The sequence below is a fragment of the Microchirus variegatus genome (genome assembly GCF_963457635.1).
Source record: "Microchirus variegatus genome assembly, chromosome: 9".
NCBI classification, from domain to species: Eukaryota; Metazoa; Chordata; class Actinopteri; order Pleuronectiformes; family Soleidae; genus Microchirus; species Microchirus variegatus.
The window spans coordinates 7439681-7463009 of NC_139810.1; the positions used below are offsets into that span (position 1 = coordinate 7439681).

The following is a 23329-nucleotide window of genomic DNA, read 5'->3' on the forward strand; positions in this document are numbered from 1 at the left end:
CGACTTTAATCTGTTTTAAAGTCCGGGTGTTGGGCGAACGTCGTCTGCTGCTTTTGCCGTTAATCCCGAGATTTTTCTCTGACTCGCCACAGACAGAAATATTGGTACAAGTTAAACATGTTTTGAATCTGACGTATACGAAGGCCACCGTACTTTCCTGACACGAGCGAAAGAAAGGGGGTAAGTGTAGGAGTCCACTGTTTGTTGCAATCTACAGTCTCACCATTAGATGTCACTAATTATTACACACTGGTCATACTTAAAGAGCAGTTTGCGTTTCCACACGGTTTGGAAGAATCGTGAGTAAAATACACAAACGTTTTGTTGAGTTATTTTAAGATCACAGTGTTCATAATCCACGATATAAGCAGTTGTATTTTACATGTTATATTGAATCTGATGCTTAAAGGGAAAATTGAACTATTTGAACCCTAACAACAACAAAACGGGTAAGACCAATTTTGTAATGTCATTTAAAATATGTTTAACCTTTTAAATCATTCTCTACAGTCAGCCCCAACTTTAAAACCAGTCATTTTTTGCAGGAGGTCACGGCATCTGAAGTCGATGTGTCGGTTTCCGCTGAATCCCTACGCCTCGTGCGCCGGCTACGTGATTCCGTCAGTCTAAACTGCACAAGGGTCGTATTTTTGTTGGATGACGGAACACAGCGCTTCAATTCAGCAGTGTGGAAGACTGGACTAGATGATGCCAGTATGGACACGAGTAGATCGGATCTGATCTCCGGTTTGGTCCAGAAGATCGAATTCTGATCGTGTATATGCTTACAAATCGGATTTTGGCTGCAGTCGGTTGATGTCTCTGTCTTGTGAATAATCCAGCATTTGGCAATAAAAACCAAACATGTTCTTTAATCTAAAAGTGAGCATACGCTCATGCAAACAGAGTTTCTCTGTTACACTTTTCTACCTTACAGACATGGTGGACCTGATCTGAGGTCAGCTTGTAGTTACACTGACCCTCTGCATATTTTTGAACATTTTTTATTTAGCTCAGCCCACTTTTTTTTTTTTCTTTTTTCCAACAGTCTTCTCTCTCCTCTTCTCGCTGCTGCTGCTGCCTCCTCCTCACCCCCCTCACCCCTGTGTACAGTGCGCTCTTCAGGTTGAGTTCAGCCCCTTCGGCTGGAGGCTCGGGTTTATCTGGAAGCAAAAGAGAAGACCATTCAGGAGCTTTGCGCCGTCAGGTGAAGGAATTGAGGCTCCGCGGCGAACGCTTGGGGGGGAGTGAGAGGAGAGAGAGACCGGGAACCGGGGATTTGACCTTTTCCACAGAAACTCGGGGGTTTGTGAGGAGTGAGCAGGACGCAGCCATGACGGTGTTCTCTGCTCTTTGGGTGCTCTTACTGTGCCAGCTTTTGACATCATCCTCAGCGCAGGTAAGGGTGAACATCAGGGGCCGCGTCCGGGTTTGTCCTCATGCAGTTTCTCTGCTGTTGCAGTTTTTTTCATTTATTTAGATTCGAAGTTGCAGTGAGTTTGTGTGACCTTTGGAACTTCTTGTGATGATGATCGTCATCTTCCAGCTGTTTTATGCCTGACCTGCTTCTGCTACTCACTCACAAAATCATAATTTGCGTAAAAGTGGTTGGTGTTTTTTCCTCTCTCTCTCTCTTTGCGTGGTCCGTGGGCCTCATCCTGTCTCCACGCTCTGTCGCGTAATTGTCTGCAGGTGGCTGTGTCTGTCTTTCGCACACGCTGATGAAGTCGCGGGGTTATGTTTTCCCTGAACCTGTGGAATGCGCGGATTGGAGAGATCAGTGCCAGAGCGCACAATGGCATCTCTGTTCAGCCGGCATCTCCAGACTCGGCCAAACGCAGGAATTTTATTTATCCAAAAAAGAAAGAAAACTCCCACTAAATATAATAAGTTTAATTGGGTCAAAGGAAACGTGAAAAGCGACTTTATTTGTGTTTGTATAAATCTGGCGCAGCCTTCCGTTTGTGCGTAAAACAGGAGCCACAGCGTCTTTACGCGCTTATTATTTGCCGTATATTTGAGTGTTTTCCCACTTGTATTGATTAATATGTGTACTTACATCTTACGAATTAAACAGAATTATTTTTATGTTGTCAATATTTTCGACCCGGTTCCATTTTCACGTTTTGGTTTTATCCACTTGTCATCATGTCACATTTGCACATTTTCTTCTTGGTGGTGGTGGTGGTGACTGTAGGAAAGGGATTGTGGGTAAAATAACAGACATTCATGGAGAGCCACGTGACACAGGTACACTTTGTGTTACAGAGGCCGGGACCCAGAGGAGCTCCTGGGCTACCAGGGTCCCCTGGACCACTGGGGAAGGATGGCACTGATGTGAGTTGACCAGTCCCCAAAAGTGTCTTTACTTTAAGCTCGTGTCCTTTTTTTCTGCCCAATCAACCAACTACAATAATTCAAGTATTACTTCCTTAATTATGTGATTAAATGCAGTTTTATCTTAAGTACAAATTATAGATCAAGATGACAAAAAATTCAGATTTATTTTTTATTTTTCTCTCAATAAAACAGTCATAGCACATTTGAGGCTTTGCAAACTCCTTTAGTAAGAATGGGTTTTGTTTGTGTGTTAAATGTGGCTGAAAATGTGTCTTGATGTTAGCTTTTATCACTCTGGCTCCGCCCACTACCCCACCCATAAGTATCAAGTCATAATAATGGATGTCAGGTAGGTTGGGTTTAGGTGTGCGTTTACTGAATGGAGCAATATGATTGAAAAAGCATGGATTATAGTCATACATGGAAAAAAACATCCACTTAAGTTGAACAATCAGGATGACTTTTGGTCGTCTAAAGGATGAAATTGTTATGGTAAAGTGAAATGGATGCAATGAGACTGAATTTGCATATGTTTTAAGAGGAAATTGGATTATGGGAAAGTTAAGTTAAGAAAGAAAAACGTGATTTTTGCTCAGCTTTTTCTGGTTTTAATGTAAAAGAAAAACACTGTTTATGTTGTATGTCAAAATGTCTCAGTGTGTCACTGTTTTTTTATATATTTCTGTGACTCCAGTCACAGAGAGCTCATTCATACATTCCCCAACCCAGTGAGACCATCTAGAGTTTCACCTCACACCTCCTCCTCCTCCCTGCACCTTCAGCCCCCCTGTCCAAAAACAAACTGGGGCTTTCATCATGTGACCAGTCGGCACAGGGTCGGTTTAGCGGTGTTTGTTCTTCCCCCAGTCGCTGCAGAAGCTAAATGTTATGTCCTGAAGCAGTCCAAAAAGACTGAATCGCACACACACAGAAGTTATAGATCTAACACAACAAGTTAAATATGAAAACAATTAACAGTGTGATAATGTCACTCATTTATTACAATTCTTTTTCTTGTGATTAACAGGGCAAAGATGGACCTGCTGGACTTCCAGGGAAAGCAGTAAGAATTCCAACTGTTTAATGTCCTGTAGTCATGAGACAAATCGTTCTCAGTTTGTATTTTTTTGAATTGTGACACAAAGAAAAGTATTTTTTTTATGTAACTGTAAACTATACTGCAGTGTAAAAATGTATAATTTGGACAAAAACATATGGTATAATACAGTTTCCATGCTTTTTTTAAAAATGCTATTAGGATAAAATTGCTTTTTTTATTCAGGTATCTTTACCTCCACTTTGATTGTAGTACACTTTTTTGTTGTAACTTGAGTTTTAATTGAAGATGTACATAGGAATAAACATTTACAGAACATAAAATAATACTCTATGAATCATATTTATAAATAAAAGTCAAGTCATAATAAAGGTTGTAGTCCTTATTAATTCTAAAGTATGTACTATTAGTTATTTATGCTAATTTCATTGTTTTGTGTAAAGAGAGATTGGCAAAGTAGAAATGTCACTGTATGATTGAAACTGCTGTTAGTTTATTATTATTATTATTATTATTATTATTATTATATTATCCATACTTCTATTTACTGTCATAAGAGAAAACAAATTGAATAAAATAGAATGTACAGGTCACTTCCTTGTGCTTTTCTTCACGATTCCGCATCTTTGTAGGGTCCAAAAGGGAAAGCAGGAATACCAGGATCTGCAGGGAAACCAGGTCTGCCAGGACTTCCAGGGGTGGATGTGAGTGTCCAGTAGTTTTTTTTGATTTGTTTTTTTTAAGACCAATATCACAGTTGCCTGTGTGAAGGAATGTGAGGAATTCCTGCCTAAAATCCACTAATTATTCTGCTGTGAAACCATTAAATGTAAAAAAAAATAACAGCAGGGCAGTGAGCTAACAGTGATGTCTGATTTGTGTCCAGGGTTTGACGGGTCCTGATGGTCCTTCTGGGAAGGACGGGCCTTCAGGAGAAGCAGTGAGTGTGTCTCAGTCTTGTGATCTGTCTGTGTGACGCTGAAACGATGGCCCCAATTTAGTTTTTCTATGACCCCATGGACTTCACACTGAGTCCTCTTTAATCTGCATTTGCAAAGTCACGCACGCTGATGAAGAACTTTATTATGTACAACATTTTAAATCCTTTGCAAAAATGTACATTTTCATTCACCCTGTGTCCACTACATGTATCTTAAGAAGGGGGAAAAGGTATAAAAAACATACAGGGTATCCGTGGGGTCTTAAAAAGTCTTAAATCCAATCATTTTGAATTTAAGGCCTTAAAATGTCTTAAATTCTCCTAAAATCTCATAAAGGGTCTTAACTACAGTTTTGAAAGGTCTTAAAAATCTTTTAACGTTACCTTTATTTAAAACATGCACTAACTTCAGTCTCGCTTTGAAATGTTTCTATTTTTGAGGATGCGATAACAGAACTACAACACGGAACTAAAGTAGGTCACCTGTGCTGCCCGGTGAGAATTTATCGAGCACCGCTAGCTGGTGCGCTGTGCGCGCGCCGCGGCGTGTTGCAGCTTAGCATAGCAGCGGAGAAAACTTGATGAAATCCCACAGCTAAGCCAAATTGCTAGTTCAACGATTTGTGGCTCCAATTTTCCATGTCTTTTTTGCCAGTATGCATTTGAAATGAGTCTTAAATTTTATTCATTACGGTCTTAAAAAAGTCTTAAAAAGTCTTAAATTTGACTTGTTGAAACCTGCAGAGACCCTGATATAAATAGAGAGAGTAAAAGAAACCATAAAAAGATGAAATGAATACATACAAATGAAAGACAATGCAACTAAAGTATTACATCGACACATCGTTAGATACATGTCGAAGTGCCTGGCAGAGACCAGGCCCGTGTTTTCCTTTGTCTGACTGCAGTTTGTCAAACTGGCTCAGCGTCTTGTTAGACATATTGCTAATGAGGCATCAGAACTGGATTAATTTCTGCCGCTTTCCTCCTAATCCGGCCCGGAATGCACCCATTGGTTTCTCACTGGCCTGTGAGACTCTAGAGGAGGACGATCTGTTGTCCTGATGCAGAGGACAAAACAGGTGTTGTCCTCTGAAAAGATACAAGAGGGAAAACAACGAAGAATAACGACATTAACCTTGCGCCGTGAGTCCCGACTGAACAGCAATATTATGTATAATTCCCACATGAACTATAACCAACATGTAAGACATATTGAAAGACCTCTACTGCAAAAGCTGCAAAGTCACTGTCGGGACAGATAAACGCTCGCAGCAGTTCAGCTAATTAGGCGACCTAATGAGGAAGCTTGTGTCAACCAGTGTCCCTAATTACTCCGATTACTACACTGTTGTGGCTGTGGAGTCGTGCAGAGGCAAACGGGATCAGACGGGTGGGGATTGAGACAAAGACGGAAGTCATTTACAGCAGGGGAAAAACAATTTTATACTTTTTTTTCTCAGTATTATACAATCAGTACTTTTGTTTGTGAATTGTATGCCATAAGAAGCGCGTTGTCTCGTTTGCGTGTTGGGGAATGTGGTAAATAGTCCTCGCGTCCCCGTGTTATAGCGTGTTTATTTGCCCTCTCACCTCAGAGGCAAAAACACACAAATGCAGCTGTGAGAGGTAAATAAAGAGCAAGATGAGGAGGAGGAGGAAGAGGGTGGTGGTATGGTGGTACAGAGGAAAGAGCATTAACGCTTGTAGAGCCATTTTCTTACTGACAGCGATTCAATGACATGGAAAAACAAAAGATTTACAAAACAACAGAGTGCGTTAAAGCAGCCGTCAGTGACAATGAAGTGTGTGACCTTGAAAATGTAAACAAACGTCTGCTACATTCAAACCATTGTCAAAAATGAGTTCACACACAATACTGATTAAGTCTAACTGTCACTCAGTGCATTTGCATGCGGCTTAATCAGACTACAGCCGTAGTCCGACTAAGGCAACACCTTGAGACAACATCAACATTGTATTAGTATTGGACAACCTGCCGAGTCTACACAAGTATACGCGTGGAGGAGAAAATCGTTCTAATGGCCGTTTACAGCACATCTTACTCCGCCTTCATAAGTGGCTCTGTATCTCTCGAGTGTGTAGCGTGATTTCCGGCAACAGTGCTGCAATTTATACATCATCTCCTTCTATTTCCGAATCAAAGACCGGGAAGGACATTTTGGTCCATGCGCAGAATCACAAAGTCTGACTCCAGTCTGACTAAGCCTATACATGCAGCAGTAATCGGACTATGAATCGCATCATCCAGGTTACTTAGTCCGACTAAGACTAGCTCGATTTTAGTCAGACTGACTTGTATATGTGTCGTTAAGAAAACCAAATTATTGTCTTAGTCCCGACTAAAATCTCCTGCTCAAAAACCTGGTATTAGAGCAGTTTGACTGGATACTGGACGCTTCATGTTCTCACCCGCCCCTGAGCTGCCGCTGTATCCACACAAATGCTCCCTCAGTGAGGTCTGATAGTATTGCTTTAAATAGACATAACTTAGGTGCATCCAATAAGTCAAATTTCCTCAGGAAGTTCCGTTAAGTATCACAGTTATGGTGGTGTCGTGGAAGTGCAGCTGAATTCTTTTAAAGGTGCATTATGTAATAAATCTAAAGCAACTGGCCATAACATCCTCCTAATATGTCACAGAGACTCAGGAATAATGTTCATATAACAAACTGAACTCACCAACAACAACAGTACGGCCAAAATATTTGCATTTAAAAAGTTTTTTTGCAGACTGCAAATCATGTTTATGTTTTGAAATCATGTTTTGCCATGTGGCGCCACCTACCGCCGTCTACCAATCATTGCAGTCAGTAGAGTCCCAGCTGCCGAGCAACCACGGGTTACCAGTTACGTCAGAAAACGAAACCTAAAAGACCTTGGTATTTTGAATTTGAATGTAGTAACCGTTTTTGGCCACATTCTTACATATGGCACCTTTAACTTAGTCATAATTGGATTGAGCTTCAGTCTCGGAAGTCTGACTCAACTACATTGAGCTCATTTTAAAACATTAACTGTAGTTAAAGCATGAAGATTTGCATCCGGACATTCTCCGCATTTTGCTGTTCATATTATGACAAATGCATGAGATGATGACAGCAGGAGAATCTCTGGGATCCAGGCGAGGATTAAGAATGCAGGAAGACTCCGTTCTGTGGATTCTCTATGGAGTTTCTCCTGCTGCATTCGCACCAGAGTCTGTGGAGATCACAGGAGAATCTCTCAACATAATATTTGCTTTTCGCACAATCTCTGGATGAAAGCAGCTTTTGAAAGAAAATATTATATTTTATATATATATATATATTATATTATATTATATTTACTTTTCATTTGAATCTTATGACGTCATTTTGAGTCTTTTTGTTCACTTTAGGGTGAAGCTGGACCTCCTGGACCTGCCGGACCTCCTGTAAGTACTCCATATAAAGTAAAAACACCACGTGTGACATACCTTTGTTTTATTCCTCTAATTTGGACTAAAACATTTCAACTTGTGTCAACTCTGTCGAGGAATAACTGACTCTGATCACATAAATAATAAAACATCATATTCTGTTGTGCTGATACTCTTTTATTATATTTTTTTTTTTTGTGTCCCAAATCAGCCGCAGAAGTGCACATTCACTTGTTTGTTACTTAATTTGCCTTCCTGTGTCTTCCGTAGGGCAGAGGGCGATCAGGAGCTCCAGTGAGTAAACGACACGCTGCCATTTTCTTTAGAAAAGAGTGATTTGGTTGTATTTTTTTGCTGATTCACTTTGACAATGATGTGTGCTACGTACTCAAACAGTCTTTTTATTTCCAGGGACTCCCTGGAACCAATGGGTTGCCAGGTGGCGTTGGACCCCAGGGTCCAGTGGTGAGTGTCTGTGTTTTATCCACTCATTCATAAGTCAATATGTTCCTGTTATCAACTCATTATGTGTCTCTCCTTGATTCATCACATAATCTAGCTGCAGGGAAAAACTTCACAAAACTTTTATTTATTTATTTATTTATTCATCAGATAAAGAACAGTGAATAGCAGGGAAGTGTGTGTGTGTGTGTGTGTGTGTGTGTGTGTGTGTGTGTGTGTGTGTGTGTGTGTGTGTGTGTGTGTGTGTGTGTGTGTGTGTGTGTGTGTGTGTGTGTGTGTGTGTGTGTGTGTGTGTGTGTGAGCTGCTGCAGCAAAAATGGCAAAGTTGATGCTTTTTTGGAATAAAATAAAACAACTGTGCTGAAATGAGCTGACACAGCGTTGTTCTAAATTTCCATACAGCGTCGTCGCAGGATGGATTTAAGGGAAGACACCAGACATCACATCAGTGTTTCTCTAATGGGTCACACTTGGATTGTCTAATGCTCACACTCTGTTGATGCTTTCAGGAAAAGCTTTACATTACAGCAGCAGAGTGGAGACATTTGTTACTGTGCTTATGCTAGATTTATGGGTGAATTTGCACCTGCAGAAATGCAAAAATATCAACACTTTTATTCCAAATGCACTGGATTATTTACTTACTTTTTCAAACCATTCACAGTGTTGGGGTTTATCACTTATTTTGTTGAGCTGTTATCAAACACTGGAATAATCCAAAACCTTAAAAAACAGGGACTTTAAACCAAGGTGTTGAAGATCTCCCTGCTCTTTTTCTCTTAGGGTGGTGAAGGTGCTTCAGGACTTCCTGGACCTCCTGGTCCTGATGGACCCCCAGTAAGTGTCGCCCATCGTTGTGTGTATACACTCTTAGGAATAAGGGTTCTAAAAGGGTCCTTCTACAAGGGCTGAGGTTCTACCTGGAACTATTTGCTTCTGAAGAACCCTTTCCTGAAGAAAGGGTTCTTGGTAACACTGATGGTTCCAGTAAGAACCATTTTGATCCAGAGAACCCTTTAAAAAACCCTTTCCTCAATAAAGGGGTTTAAAAGGGTTCTTGGTGGAACTTTTATAAAAAGGTTCTACCTGGAGCCAAAAAGGGTTCTCCTACACTCTTAGAAATAAAAGTGCTAAGCAGAACCATATACGGTTCTTCGGCTTGTCCTCATAGGAAAACCCTTTTTGGCTCCAGGTAGAACCTTTTATAAAGGTTCCACCTGGAACCCTTTTTGAGGGTTCCACCAAGAACCCTTTTAAAACCCTTTATTCAGTAAAGGGGGTTTAAAAGGGTTCTCTGGGTCAAAATGGTTCTTACTGGAACCATTAGTGTTACCAAGAACTCTTGAAAAATCCTTTCTTCGGGAAATGACCCTTTGGAACCCTTATTTCTAAGAGCGTATGAGGACAAACCGACTACTGAGCACTTCAAAATGTAGTCTTTATATTTCTCTTATTCTGTAGTATCACATCGTCTTATTGCAGTGTTTCCTAATCCTGGTCCTCTGGGACCCACTGACACTTTTCCCTGCTCCATCACATCTGAATCAAATGAGTGGCTCGTTACGAGACTTCTGCAGAGCTCCATAATGAGCTGATTATTTCAGACAGGTGTGTTGGAGCAGGGAAAAAGTAAGTGATGGCATTATATTGTTACATAGAGGCATGGATTGATTGTGTTGTATTCTTTATTCTGTTAAATGTGGACCCCGGGAAGTGTAAACTAAAGTATCTTAAATGTGCAATGATCTGATTTCACTCTCAGGGTCTTCCTGGTACTCTTCACGACCTCAGCGGTGACCTTCTGGTAAGATTTTGAATCATTCAAAAACCGTTGAAAGCAGCGCCGAAGTGAAGCAATGTCCTCAGTGTTTTTTGTTTTTGTCCCTGTCCTCTGTAGTGTCCTTCAATCTGTCCCCCCGGCCCCCCTGGTCCTCCTGGGATGCCAGGATTCAAAGTAAATACAGTGTCTCTCTATCCTGAGTCTTTATTTTTGAATGATAAGCTGCTCGTACTGAACGTCCTTGAGAATATGTTTATGAACCTGTGTGTTTGTGCTCTTCTAGGGTCACACGGGACACAAAGGAAACAAAGGAGAGCCCGGAAAAGATGGAGAGAAGGTGACGTATGCATATCCCAACCTCTATCACAGTCTCTTTAAGTAATGACACAAACCTATAAACAAACTATGTGTAAATCAAGCCACAAATCCAGTTTTTACGGTAAACTTGGTTATATTTATTCATTCATATGTACAATTTTAGTCATACCAACCTATTTCAAAGTTGTTATGTATGTAATAACGATGGTTGTCAGTAGATTATATACATTATTATATATTATATATGTTTTTGTCTAGAGTAACATAGATGTGGTAGATTATGATCAGTGTTATACCTATACGTGATTGTCCCACACACATTTCCCAATGTTGTGACCAAGCTATTGCTTAGTGTATCATAGTAGTATTATAGACAGGAGGAAAACATGTGTCTACAAACCATTTAGATTGGTCATTAGGTTCATTTGACGCTCTGAACTGACCATAGGTGTGCGTGATTGTGCGTGTCTGTACGTCGATCCTTTGCAGAGACGATTCTAGAGTCTGTAGGGGCCCTAAGCAAAAATTCCCAGGGGGCCCTTCCTTCCAACCACTGTTCATCACCATTATGTTATAAATAATCTGACACCAACAAAAAATGTATGAGTTCCACATATTTTTTTTTTCAAAATTAATGAAATAACATGGAAAACCTTGTAATTAAAAAGTATGTGAAAATATAAATTTAAAGAACAATAAAATACTGTAAATAGCTTTTAAAAAACTATATAAACTTAGTAAAAAAAAATACATTACACTGTAAAGAACCCACATTATAAAACAAAATAAATATAAAGAACAATAAAATACTGTAAATAACTGAAAAATCCTCTTCATTTTCCAACTTGCATAACGATAACTTCACACAGGTTAACGTGAGGTGGGGCCCCTTTAGGGAGGTTTCCTACTGAGATGTCATTGCAAATTGCCCATTGTTTTTTAAGGGGGACTGGGATGCAGCTGGTCACTGCACATTTCAGTAAAAACAGCCCTCAGGCTCCGAGTGTCGGGGGCCCCCTATCAGCTCGGGGCCTCAATTAGTTGCCTGCCTTGCCTGTTCACAAACTGCGCCTCTGGTCCTTTGATGGTTTGGCTCCAACTCCCCTGTGACCTTTAACAGAATAAAGCAGTAGTATAGACGCTATACATGTGTGTATATATATATAAATAGGTCTGTTCTGTTTTCTAGGGTGACGGTGGTCCACCTGGTCCACCAGGTATTACCGGCACTGTGGGTCTGCAGGTGAGATCATGACGCTGGGATCTTTAATAAGTAAATCCGGTTTATTGTGATTGATTCATGACTTGACTGTGATTGTCGTTGTGTTTTCAGGGCCCACGTGGTCTGAGAGGTTTGCAGGGCCCTATGGGAGCTGTAGGAGACAGAGTGAGTGAACTTTTTTTATCACATACAAAAACGTTTTAATAACTTCATTTTGACGTCACACACCGACTCTCGTTTTGTTTTTTTTGTCTCCAGGGTCTTCCTGGTTTCAGAGGCAAGCCTGGCATTGCCGGCATCATCGGAAAGACAGTGAGTGTCTCCTCGTTTTTGTAACTTCAAAATTGAAGGAAAGTGTTTGACGGTAGCTGACGGTCAGAAGAGATGGCCGATCCCATTAATGAATAGCTGTGTGTGTTTCATCTGATGTCTCCAGGGAGATGGTGGTGAGAATGGACCACAGGGATTTAAAGGACCCAAAGGAGAAATTGTAAGTAAGAACTTTGAGGTTGTGACGATTGACTTAAACTACCGCTCAAAAGGTTTAAGGTCACCTATACTATTTTTGTGTGTTTTCCATTAAAAGTCACACTTTTATTCAACAAAAGAGTTGCAAAATGAATAGAAAATATAGTCAAGACATTGACAAGATTAGAAATAATGAATTTTATTAAAAATAATCATTTTGGCCTTCAAACAAAACTGTTTTCAGCTGTGCTAACATCATTGCAAAAGGGTTTTCTTCTCATCCAATAGCCTTCTAACGCGATTAGCAAACGCAATGTACCATTAGAACACTGGAATTGGGCCTCTATACACCTATGTACATATTCCATTAAAAACCAGACGTTTGCAGCTAGAATAGTCGTTTACCACATTAACAATGTAGAGAGTGCATTTATGATTCATTTAATGTTATATTCATTGAAAGAATAGTGATTTTCCTTAAAAAATAAGGACATTTCTAAGTGACCCTAAACTTTTGAACGGTAGTGTAGCTGCCAATAGAAGAAAAGGAAATATACAACACATTTGAAGTCTTTCCAGCTGAAAGCCAACATTAATACATTGCTTGATAGGGAAAAATATATATATATTTTTAGCTTGCAGGTTCATGTGAGCTGCTCTAAGTTTAAGTCACTTGGGTAAATCTGGACAAAGGATGTAAATAACACACATTTGAACTCACTCGTTGAGGCAGCAGAGGATCAGCAACTCCTGTGTGCCGTTGATTTTGTCAATGGAGTTTGATGCAGTTTAGAGGAAAACTTCTAACAACTTTTAAAACTCATCTTAAAACTCATTTTTACTCTTTACTCTATTTTTACTGTTTTATTGTTTATTCTTAGGTCTATTATTTCACACACGTTTGTATGTTGTATTTATTTATCTCTGATGTACAGCGCTTTGTTTCAGCTGTTGTTGTTTTTAAAGTGCTTTGTAAATAAAGTTGGATTGGATCTATTGGCACTGATCATGTACTCATGATATTGAAAACTTGAGCGGGCTTTTAGGGAGGGACTGGTTAACAGAAACATTAGCATCCTCCGCAGAGTCAGCATTGATTACCACACTTCCTTTAACATATATATATATATAATGATGAATATTGTGTCTTTTACCAGGGTAAAATTGGTCCCAAAGGAGGTCCAGGAGGATCAGGACCCAAAGGAGAGCCTGTAAGTTCATTCCTCCATTAATTATATGTATGTTTGTTCAGGCGTGGAGATCATATATGATGATATTCTCCTGCAGGGAATGCCTGGCAGAGACGGCAAAGACGGTACACCGGGGTTAGACGGCGAGAAGGTACTTCTATGTTTTTTTTGTTTTTTTTCGAACAGTATGATGGTTGTTTTGTAAATGTAGCTGTGATCACAGTCACAGTTGTTATTGTTGTTTGTGTTGACAGGGCGATGCCGGACGCCATGGTATAGTTGGAGAGAAAGGACCAAACGGACTTCCCGTAAGTTTTTCATTTTTTTTTTACTCGCCTTCAGTGCCACTGATTTCCCTTCAGGTTTAATCTCCACAAAAAGTTTAATCAGGATAAATCTAAGAATAATAAAAAGTAAACAGACCTACTCATGTGAAGAAAACGCAGTTTAATTTATGAAGAAAACACAGAAGCAACTATTTAAAGAAAGTTTAAAAAGAAAAAATCAATTCAACACAATCCAAAAAACATAACCCAAGCGAAAAAAAAAGGAGATTAAATCAACAAAACAAATACAAGAAAATAATGCTAGGACTTTTAATCTGCACTGCTTAAGATGACTCAAGGTGATAAGGTTTACCTGGTCGAGGGTCTAAGGACAGAGGATGTTACCAACCCTGTGAGACAAACTGTGTTTTGTAATTGTAGGTTATATAAATAGATGTGATTTGATTTGAAGGTCAGAGAGTAACAAAGCTTATGAGCACGTGTTTGTCTGTTCCAGGGTCTACAAGGAAAAGCTGGTGCAAAGGGGTCTAAAGGAGAATTTGTGAGTATTCAAACCAAACAGAAAAATTAGGCTTCTCCTGGTCTGAGAAGAATAAAACTGAGGAAAACTCATCGTCTATGACATTAACATTGGACGACTGAGTCTCTTTCTCTGTCTTTTTTTTTTTTTTTTTAAACACCAGGGCGATGCAGGCAAATTTGGGGAGACGGGACCCTCTGGAGAGCCAGGTATTCCTGTATGTATCTGATGGGTTTATGGAGGGGGGGTGGGTGATGGGGTATCACTGTGTTACAGCCTTTTTCATACACGTTTAAAACGTCCCTGACTTTAACTTTTTCCCCCTCCTCCTCTCTCCACTCTCTTCAGGGTGATATCGGCGTCCCAGGAGAGCGGGGGATCGCAGGACCCAGAGGAGTGGCCGTGAGTTCACTCTCACTCTTATGCATCTGCTGCGTCACATGTAGAAAAACTCCAAAATGACAGAAACTCCCTGCTTCACAGAGTTTTGTCTGTGCTCCACAGGGACACAGATGTGTTTTCCAGTCTTTTATGTAGAATTAATTAAAAAAAAAAATATGCATAAAATGACGTTTTGATCTCTTTGAATAGAAAAACAAGTGGTTAAAGGTGCCATGTAAGAAAAAACGGGCCAAAAACGGTTACTACATTCAAATTCAAAGTACAGAGGTCTTTTAGGTTTCGTTTTCTGACATAACTGGCAACCCGTGGTTGCTCGGCAGCTGAGACTCTACTGACTGCAATGATTGGTACACCACGGTAGGTGGCGCCACATGCCAAAACATGATTTCAAAACATAAACATGATTTGCAGTCTGCAAAATATTTTTTTTAATGCAAATATTTTGGCTGTACTGTTGTTGTTGGTGAGTTCAGTTTGTTATATGAACATTATTCCTGAGTCTCTGTGACATATTAGGAGGATTTTATGGCCAGTTGCTTTAGATTTATTACATAATGCACCTTTAAACTATTCAAATTAATATAAAAAATTAAGTCATGTTTATTGCTCTCGTCATGATTGATAGTGTAATAGTCATAGAGTCTTAAATGATGCAGTCCTAATCACAAGAGTGGATGTTTTAAGAAGCAGCCATGTTAATGAAATTAAATTTCAAATGTGATGATATTCTGCTTCATCTCCTCCTGCAGCGTTAGATTATATTATATTATAGTACTGCAGTACTGCGTTGTGTCTCGTACATCATTAACATCCAGGTGTCCGTCTCTAACAGGGAGGCATCGGACCAGCAGGGAACGCTGGGCCTCAGGGAGGCAAAGGATATCAGGTCAGTGATATGGAATCGCTAATTATTCACACTTTTATTTGTTCAGCCTCATGACTCAATATGCTGTGTGTGTGTGTGTGTGTCTTGCTCGGAAGGGCGGAAAAGGAGCTTTGGGGGATCCAGGTCTCCCAGGTCCAACAGGAATCCGTGGAGAGTTTGGTGAAAGGGTGAGTGTGACGCACGTATGAGGATTGTGAAAAGTTGCCCCCCGAGGTTTTTTTTTGTTTACGTCACCGTGTCTGTCATTTATCGCAGATTATTCTAACCGCACAGGTTTCTCTGTCTATTAAGTGTTTGGGGCAGAATACTGTTTCAGGTTTTAGTACAAACTCCACAACACAACTTAACATAACCTTCACATTTGAACCCCGTCACTGTCCTGTACGTGGAGTGGCGTAAAGGTGAATTGCAGCCGAGTGTAGAGACACAAAGCGGCCTCCTGTTCAGAGGCTGAGGTCAGAACAAAGCCTGTCTTTATACCAGACCCTGGTCCCCCTGAAAACAGCAGCCCACCTCTCTCTCTCTCCTTCATCCCCCGCTTCCTTCTCCCACCGCTGGCCTTCACTAAATAATGTCTCTCCATGGCTCTCATTTACTCTCTCTCGCTCTGCTTCTTCTGCAGGGGCCGGTCGGAGCTTCAGGAGCTAAAGGAGAAATGGTAAAATGTTCATAAATCATAAACCTCCATTGTGACTTCTCCCACCATTGTCATTAAAAGATTGGGTAAAAATAATAAAGATATTGTATTGAGACGTAAGTGGATCATTCCTGTCCTGTGTTGTGTGTTTAGGGTGTAGCAGGAAGTGACGGTTTACCGGGAGAGAACGGAGAACCTGTAAGTATTGTTGTTTATATTATGTCCTCAGTATAATCACAGACATTAGGGCGACACTGTGTGACTGAAGACGACAGGAATACAGGAACAGATGGACGCCATTTACTTCTCTATCTATACATTTAAGTCTTTAAGTCAGTCTGAAAAACAGGAAGCTTTTCTGTTTGTTTGTTTGTGGCCTGCAGACCAAACCTTATTCCATCATTATCTTATTGTATTTGTATTTCTGTGAGTTATCAGTTTGACATTATATTGATTCTCGACTATAATGATCCGTTCTGTGTCATATCAGTAAAATATCTTTCTTTTTTTAGGGTTACTTTGGACCAGTTGGACAAAAAGGAGAGGTGAGTGACATCATTTACACTTTATTTCTGATTCGTTCCTTAAAATCATATTCTACTCCTGGGTGTGACCCTGTTCCAATTGAATTAATCAGAAGATCATTTTTGCATTGTTGTTAATTCAAGCAAACAGTCAATTGACTATGCTTTAATCTGACTATAGTTCTCACTCAATTAATCACTTTCAGAGATTGTTCAGATTACAACGTTTACATGTGTTGCTCATTGAATCTTCCACTCGTTTACCTTTTGATATGTTACAGAAGATAATCTGATTAAGATGTATACTATACATGTCTACATATTGCTACTGAAATCAGAATATTTCTACTAAATCTGATTATCTGAAGGTCCTGGGTATGACCCTGTTCCACGTACACGAGAGAATTCAGTTTATTCTTTACACATAACTCTTTGATCACTTGTTTTCTGCAGACCCAGTAAAATTTTTATATGTTCTTCAGAAAAGGGTCTTTCTTTCTTTCTTTGTTGCCGCCATCAAATCAGCCAGAGCCTGCGTTCTTGTTTTAAAGCAGAAGGTCATTCTTACAGACTGCACCTTTAAGCTGAACATTTTTTAACCGTGTAATCGTCCATTTAATAAATCACAGTTTTCATCTCTCATTATTTGTTCATCTTTTTTTAAACAAACCGTCTTCATGACCTCAGTGTGAGCGTCTCTTCTGAGCCTCGCTGTCCGTCTATCTGCACAAAACACAATTAGTGTGTGTGTGTGTGTGTGTGTGTGTGTGTGTGTGTGTGTGTGTGTGTGTGTGTGTGTGTGTGTGTGTGTGTGTGTGTGTGTGTGTGTGTGTGTGTGTGTGTGTGTGTGTGTGTGTGTGTGTGTGTGTGTGTGTGTGATTAGCAGCAGAAGTTCCTCTCCCTCACCAAACATTAAAAACTCAGAGCTGTGGTTCTCCCTCTCCTCAGAGCCGCAGCCTCCTCACACTCGCAGGTTTTAATCGGATTAATTAGAGATAGGTTGTTGCTGCTCAGGCTTGATTGGTCTGTTTTGCTGCTGTTGTCGCTGGGGTGGAGGAGCGGAGAAGTGGGGGGGGGGGGGTGGAGAGAGGGAGAGAAGAGCCACATTATTAGGCCGCAGCACACTTTATGGCAGTAAAGTTGCAGCACTGATGAGCCTCACTCTCTCTTAGTCTCATTTACTGTTTGCCGTGTTTGTCGGAGTAATTATCCAGCAGCAGCGAGCGAGCGAGCTGCCGCATGACTCTGCCCACGCTCGGTCTCAGCAGACACAGGCTGCTTGCTGCTCTATATTAGAGAGGTTTTGTTTTGTAATCTTCAGGGTTATTTAAAGCAACACTATGTAACATGCTGTCGTGGTGATGACAACAGATTTGAGATTTCAGTTCAACACGGGGCCTGATTCTGGCAGTTTTGAGTCACTGATTTATTTCGGTTTGTTGGCAGAAATTGAATATTCTACCCACATTTATGTCTGTGCCTGAGTTTATATTTGCTTTTAATGTAGAAATAGTTTGGTCAGACATAGACTGTCCAAAGCCTCTTGTTCAGCAGGTTCTTAAGAGAAGGGCCTTGCGTTATGATGGCAGCCATCTTGAATGACTGTGTTTCTGTCACAAATACTTTCTCCTTAGACCCTTAAGAGTGAGAATTAAAGAGGCTCAATTTTCTCTTTTACAGGTTTTTTATTATTATTATTATAATTATTATTATTAGAGTTTTGGATTTTTCATTAGTTTCAGTTTTTATTTAGTTTTGACTTTTTGTTTTTAAAAAGAATTTGTTTTATTTCATTTTTATAGCTGACTTGCTAATTTTTTGCACCTAGTTTTAGTTTAGTTTTTATTACTTTCAGAGTTAGTTTTTTTGTAATATGGAGTATTTGCCAGGTGCAAGATTCAAAAAAGTATTGTGTCTCAAATAAAGACGAAAACTAAGCACATTTTCACAACAATTCAGTTAGTTGTCATTATTTTTCCTCTATTTTTGAATTTTTACGAATTTTAGTTCTCGTCATTTCGTTAGTTTTCATGAACTATAATATAATAATCTTGGAGGGTGACGCATCCACATGATTTTTGAAGCTGAAAAAAAAAGCTAAATTATCTCAATCTAATCCCAATTCTTGTCGATAACAGTCAGGAAAACATGGAGAACTGGGCCCAAAGGGCGTGACGGGTCCACAGGGAGAGCTCGGAGCACGAGGGCCTCCGGGAAAACAAGGGCTAATGGGATTCCAGGGAGAACAGGGAGTGCCAGGATTGGCGGGAAAGACAGGTGTACCTGTGAGTATTTTTCTTTCCTAATCTATAACGAAACTCTAAATAGAGTCAGAGCAATAAGAAGCCTTTTGTAATGAACTGCATTAACGAGGTCTTCACATCAGGGTAAACTGGCGAGTGAGCAGCACATCAGAGAGCTGTGTGGCTCCATGATCGATGGTGAGTGATCAAGATCAATAATTCATCCTCGCGTTGAATCAGAATCGAACAGGAAATTCACCTTCTGCTGTTTTTCTGTGTTGCAGATCAGATCGCACAGCTGGCCGCGAACCTTCGCAGACCTCTGGCCCCCGGTATGGTCGGCCGCCCGGGCCCCTCTGGCTCTCCAGGACAACCGGGAGTCGTTGGCTCTATTGGGCATCCAGGTTCTCGTGGACCGCCAGGGTACAGAGGCCTGCCAGGAGAACTTGGAGACCCTGGTCCCAGAGGTATGAGAACAATGATGTCTTATTTCTAGGAGCACGAGTGTTTAAAAAAACTAACAATGACTTTCGTTACCTACTTGTTTAGACAGTATAATGTCAGAAAAGTATGAAAAATGTCAATCGCTTCAAAATGATGACGTTCTTCAATGTCCTTAACTTACTTTCATAACGTGAGCTAAGAAACCTGAAAAATATTCACATTTAAGAAGTCGGAGATCGAAGCTCACACTGAATTGTGATGTTAAATTGTATCTGTATTGATCAGTTATTTCTTATGTGATTGTTTTTTTTTTAACGTCAGTGTTTGAAATCCATTGGGATTTACCTACACTCTGAGAAATAAGGGTTCCAAAAGGGTTCTTCTACAAGGGCTGAAGTTCTCCCTGGAACCATTTGCTTCTGAAAAACCCTTTCCCGAAGAAAGGGTTTTTCAAGTGTTCTTGGTAACACTAATGGTTCCAGTAAGAACCATTTTGATCCAGAGAACCCTTTAAAACCCCTTTCCTGAATAAAGGGTTTTAAAAGGTTCTACCCAGAGCCACAAAGGGTTCTCCTATGAGGACAGGCTGTAAAACCGTATATGGTTCGATTTAGCACCTTTATTTCAAAGAGTGTATGTGACACAAATAAAGCACCAGTAAACCTTTAAATCAGCATCAGTAAAGTAAACCATACCATTAGAAAACTTTAGAAAAGTCTTTCAAAAGGTGAGATAATGTGTCAACCACTGACACAACCACCCTTAAAAGAGAAAAATGTCCCTTTTTAAATAATTGTTAGCTTGAATTAGTATTATATATCATAATAAATGTACTTTAAGGATGAAAATAAAGTACTTGAGCAATATAATACCGAGTATAATGCGGATACGTTGATGTAAAATGCCCTCAACAAAAATAATATTATTTTTCCACCAGGTGACGTCGGTGAACAAGGTGACAAGGGATCCGTCGGCAAAGCCATCGACGGGCCATCAGGAGACCAGGGACAACAAGGTTTGTGACTCTAATATGAGCAACAACATGGTTTCCTACCAAAGAGAGAGAGGTAATGTAGACTGGGTTTCCTTTTATATGGGGACCCACTTTTTAGAGATTAAAAAACAAGGTAAAATATTGTACACCAAGCAAATTTGGGCCTGATATTAGTTTGAACAGGTAAGCCATGCGATTTCCAAGATATATGTTTGATAAATGAGTCACAACTTAAAGGTGAATTATGTAATAAATCTAAAGCAACTGGCAACTAAAATCCTCCTGATATGTCACGGAGAATCAGGAATAATGTTCATATAACAAACTGAACTCACCAACAACAACAGTACAGACAAAATATTTGCATAAAAAAAATATTGTTTCATCACGTTTATGATTTGAAATCATGTTTTGGCATGTGGCGCCACCTACTGCCGTCTACCAGTCATTGCAGTCAGTAGAATCTCATCCACCCAGCAACCACAGGTTGCCAGTTACGTCAGAAAACAAAACCTAAAAGACCTCGGTATTTTGAATTTGAATGTAGTAACCGTTTTTGGCCACATTCTTACATATGGCACCTTTAGTTGTATGCATTTTGTGTGTTATTTAATTCAATTTTAGCAAAAGATTTGGTCACGATTTAGTTCCAACCCAGTCTCTGGGAATGACTGCTGTAGTGGACATAACAGACTTTATTTGTGGCAGACATTTTGGCTCATCAAGTGTTACAAGATGAATATTATTTTTAAGTGTGTCACTTCCAGAGAAGGGGAGAAGTTGTTGGTTGTAAAAAATAAACATCACACAAGAAACTTGACTGACTTTCTAACTGTGCAAACAACTGCTAAATGATTCGATTAACAGAACTAAAACCAAGGTAAAAATCTCACCCACAGGTCTTCCAGGAGTACCTGGAATTGTCAAGGATGGCCGTGATGGATCTGCAGGAGATCCAGGAGAGCCCGGTGAGGCGGGCAGAGTGGGCAGGACCGGGCACCAGGGACCTCCTGGAATCTGTGACACGTCAGCCTGTCAGGGAGCATCAGTCGCCGGGAAATCCTCCAACCCCAAAAACCATTAGAACACGACGACGACGACTTCCTGCAACCTGACGCCATTCCAACCACAGGGAGGAAGAGTACAAACGAAAAAAGAAAAGAAAAAGCGAGGCAAGGAAGCAATGAAAGAAGAGAGCGATCACAAACAAAAACGTCCTCCTCCTTTATTCGAATTCATGTATCACAAGTTGGGAAGAGTAACATCATCAGATGTGATGTTTTCAGAGGAAGTAACACAAAAACAAAACCATCCAGAGAGAACGTGGACAGAGACACGTAAGACTTGACTTACAAACAACTGGAAAATGAATAATGATCCCCGCTCTGTTGTGTATAAAAACTGTGTACATGTTGTTTCCATGCCCCTGTTACTTTGGTTAACATCCTCCTGGCAGACACAACAACAATGTGCATGTTCTCACAGCCCAATAGTGTGAATCACAGGTGTTACCTCAACGTACAAGCTTTACAGTGTAAGATATGAAACAGGAGCTCTGTATGTGTTGATTGATTAATGATTAAAAACAACAACAACCCATTATGTAGATTGATGCACAAATGTTTTATAGCTTTTGATAGTTTTTTTTTTTTTTACATCTTTTTTTTTATTTTATTCCATGTGAAGCTGATTCTCCACATCTGAGAATCCAAAGTGAAATAAACCGTGTGGATGAAAAAATTAGACATGTAAAGTAAGTCAACCAGCAATGACCACATCCACTTTGTAATACCAGTGCTGTAACGATTAAATATCCATGACTTTAAATACTATTTATTATTTGTGGGTGACTGTTGTATGTACAGTAAGATGCTACAGCGACATGTTGTAAGAAAGAACAAATAAAGCCACTTTTCAGTCAAAACATCACTCTACATTCTCTACATATCAAATGAACACTTTTTACCATCAGAATAAAAAATGTTCCAAGGCACGAGACAGTAACTGATGTCCAGGCAATGTAGCGATGTAATGTAAGAACAAAGTTAACTATTATGAACAATATTCCAGCTTAAATATTTAGATTTATGTCAGTTTGAAATGCTAATGGCGCCATCTTTCCTAATTTTCTAAGGGGAATACTGCCACCTGTTGATGACTCAGTGAAAAGCCCCTAAATATTGGTTCTAAAGCAGGGTTTCCCAATTCTGTTCCTGAGGTCCTCGATGTTTCCCTGCTCCAGCACACCTGATTCAAATCACAGCTGATCAACAGTGCTTGTTGATCAGCTGTGATTTGAATCAGGTGCAGAAGCCTGAAGACGACTTATTGGAATTGGGTGAGTTGGAGCAGGGATAACGCTGAGAAAGCCTGTTTCTCTAAAGAGACGAAGCAACACCAGTAGTGGATGAAATGACGCAACAATTCAAACATCAACATGCATTAACCATGTAAACTCACGGCATCGACCCCCAAATATAATTTTTACCCCCAATGTAGGCTAAAGTGGAGTTCCACACTAAAGAAAACCTTTTGTCATTTAAAAACATACAACCAGGGATAGCGACAGCTAATCTGCTCCCAATATCTGGGTGAATATAAATAGAATAAATATAGAGAATAAATTAAGTGAGGGGGTGAGATCATTGTTCCGCCGCAAGATCAACACTGAGAGGGTTCTGACCTACAGGCGATCTGGACTTCAGAAAGAGTTCCATGTCATCACGGCAGGCCTCCTGATACTCCTGTAAAGGAGGAGAATACTCAATCAATAATCAATCAATTATATTTACAAATAAACAAACAAATACATAATAAAATAAAATCTGAATCAAAATAAAGATGATGGAAATAATAAGTGAATATAACAAAATAAAAATGACTTCAAGCCACACTATAATATAGTAATATTTTCAAGTATACTGAATAAATAGTGCTGATGTCAGTTGGAATCTGTCTGAGCTGCTACTCCCCTTTTAGTCCAGGAGGTGGCGGTGTTGCACAAACTTTTTTTTATAACCAATTTTCATAGACTAAATAACTGCAATAGTATGTAATCAATTACAATAAAACAACCATGATAATTTGAATTTATTCTGCTAATTTAATAGAAATTTGAGCTTGAGGTGAAGACGGGGACCATGTGTGCAGAGACAGTCTACTCAATGACATGTAATGTAAGGTATGTAAAATCT

General features: G+C 39.8%; 1 protein-coding gene across 1 annotated transcript; it reads left to right on the forward strand.

Moving 5' to 3' along the window:
* Nucleotides 1-1333: 1333 nt before the first annotated feature.
* On the forward strand, nucleotides 1334-21219 carry col9a3 (collagen, type IX, alpha 3; the record flags this gene model as incomplete). Its single annotated transcript, XM_083894580.1, has 32 exons — nucleotides 1334-1399; nucleotides 2269-2337; nucleotides 3368-3403; nucleotides 4030-4101; nucleotides 4284-4337; nucleotides 7738-7773; nucleotides 8029-8052; nucleotides 8170-8223; nucleotides 9004-9057; nucleotides 9983-10024; nucleotides 10118-10174; nucleotides 10284-10337; nucleotides 11508-11561; nucleotides 11652-11705; nucleotides 11799-11852; nucleotides 11977-12030; nucleotides 13166-13219; nucleotides 13296-13349; nucleotides 13453-13506; nucleotides 13982-14026; nucleotides 14169-14222; nucleotides 14354-14407; nucleotides 15240-15293; nucleotides 15389-15460; nucleotides 15916-15951; nucleotides 16084-16128; nucleotides 16443-16475; nucleotides 18593-18739; nucleotides 18841-18895; nucleotides 18982-19164; nucleotides 20079-20156; nucleotides 21035-21219. 32 exons carry the CDS (start codon nucleotides 1334-1336, stop codon nucleotides 21217-21219), a joined length of 2037 nt encoding a protein of 678 aa, XP_083750706.1.
* Nucleotides 21220-23329: the final 2110 nt, after the last annotated feature.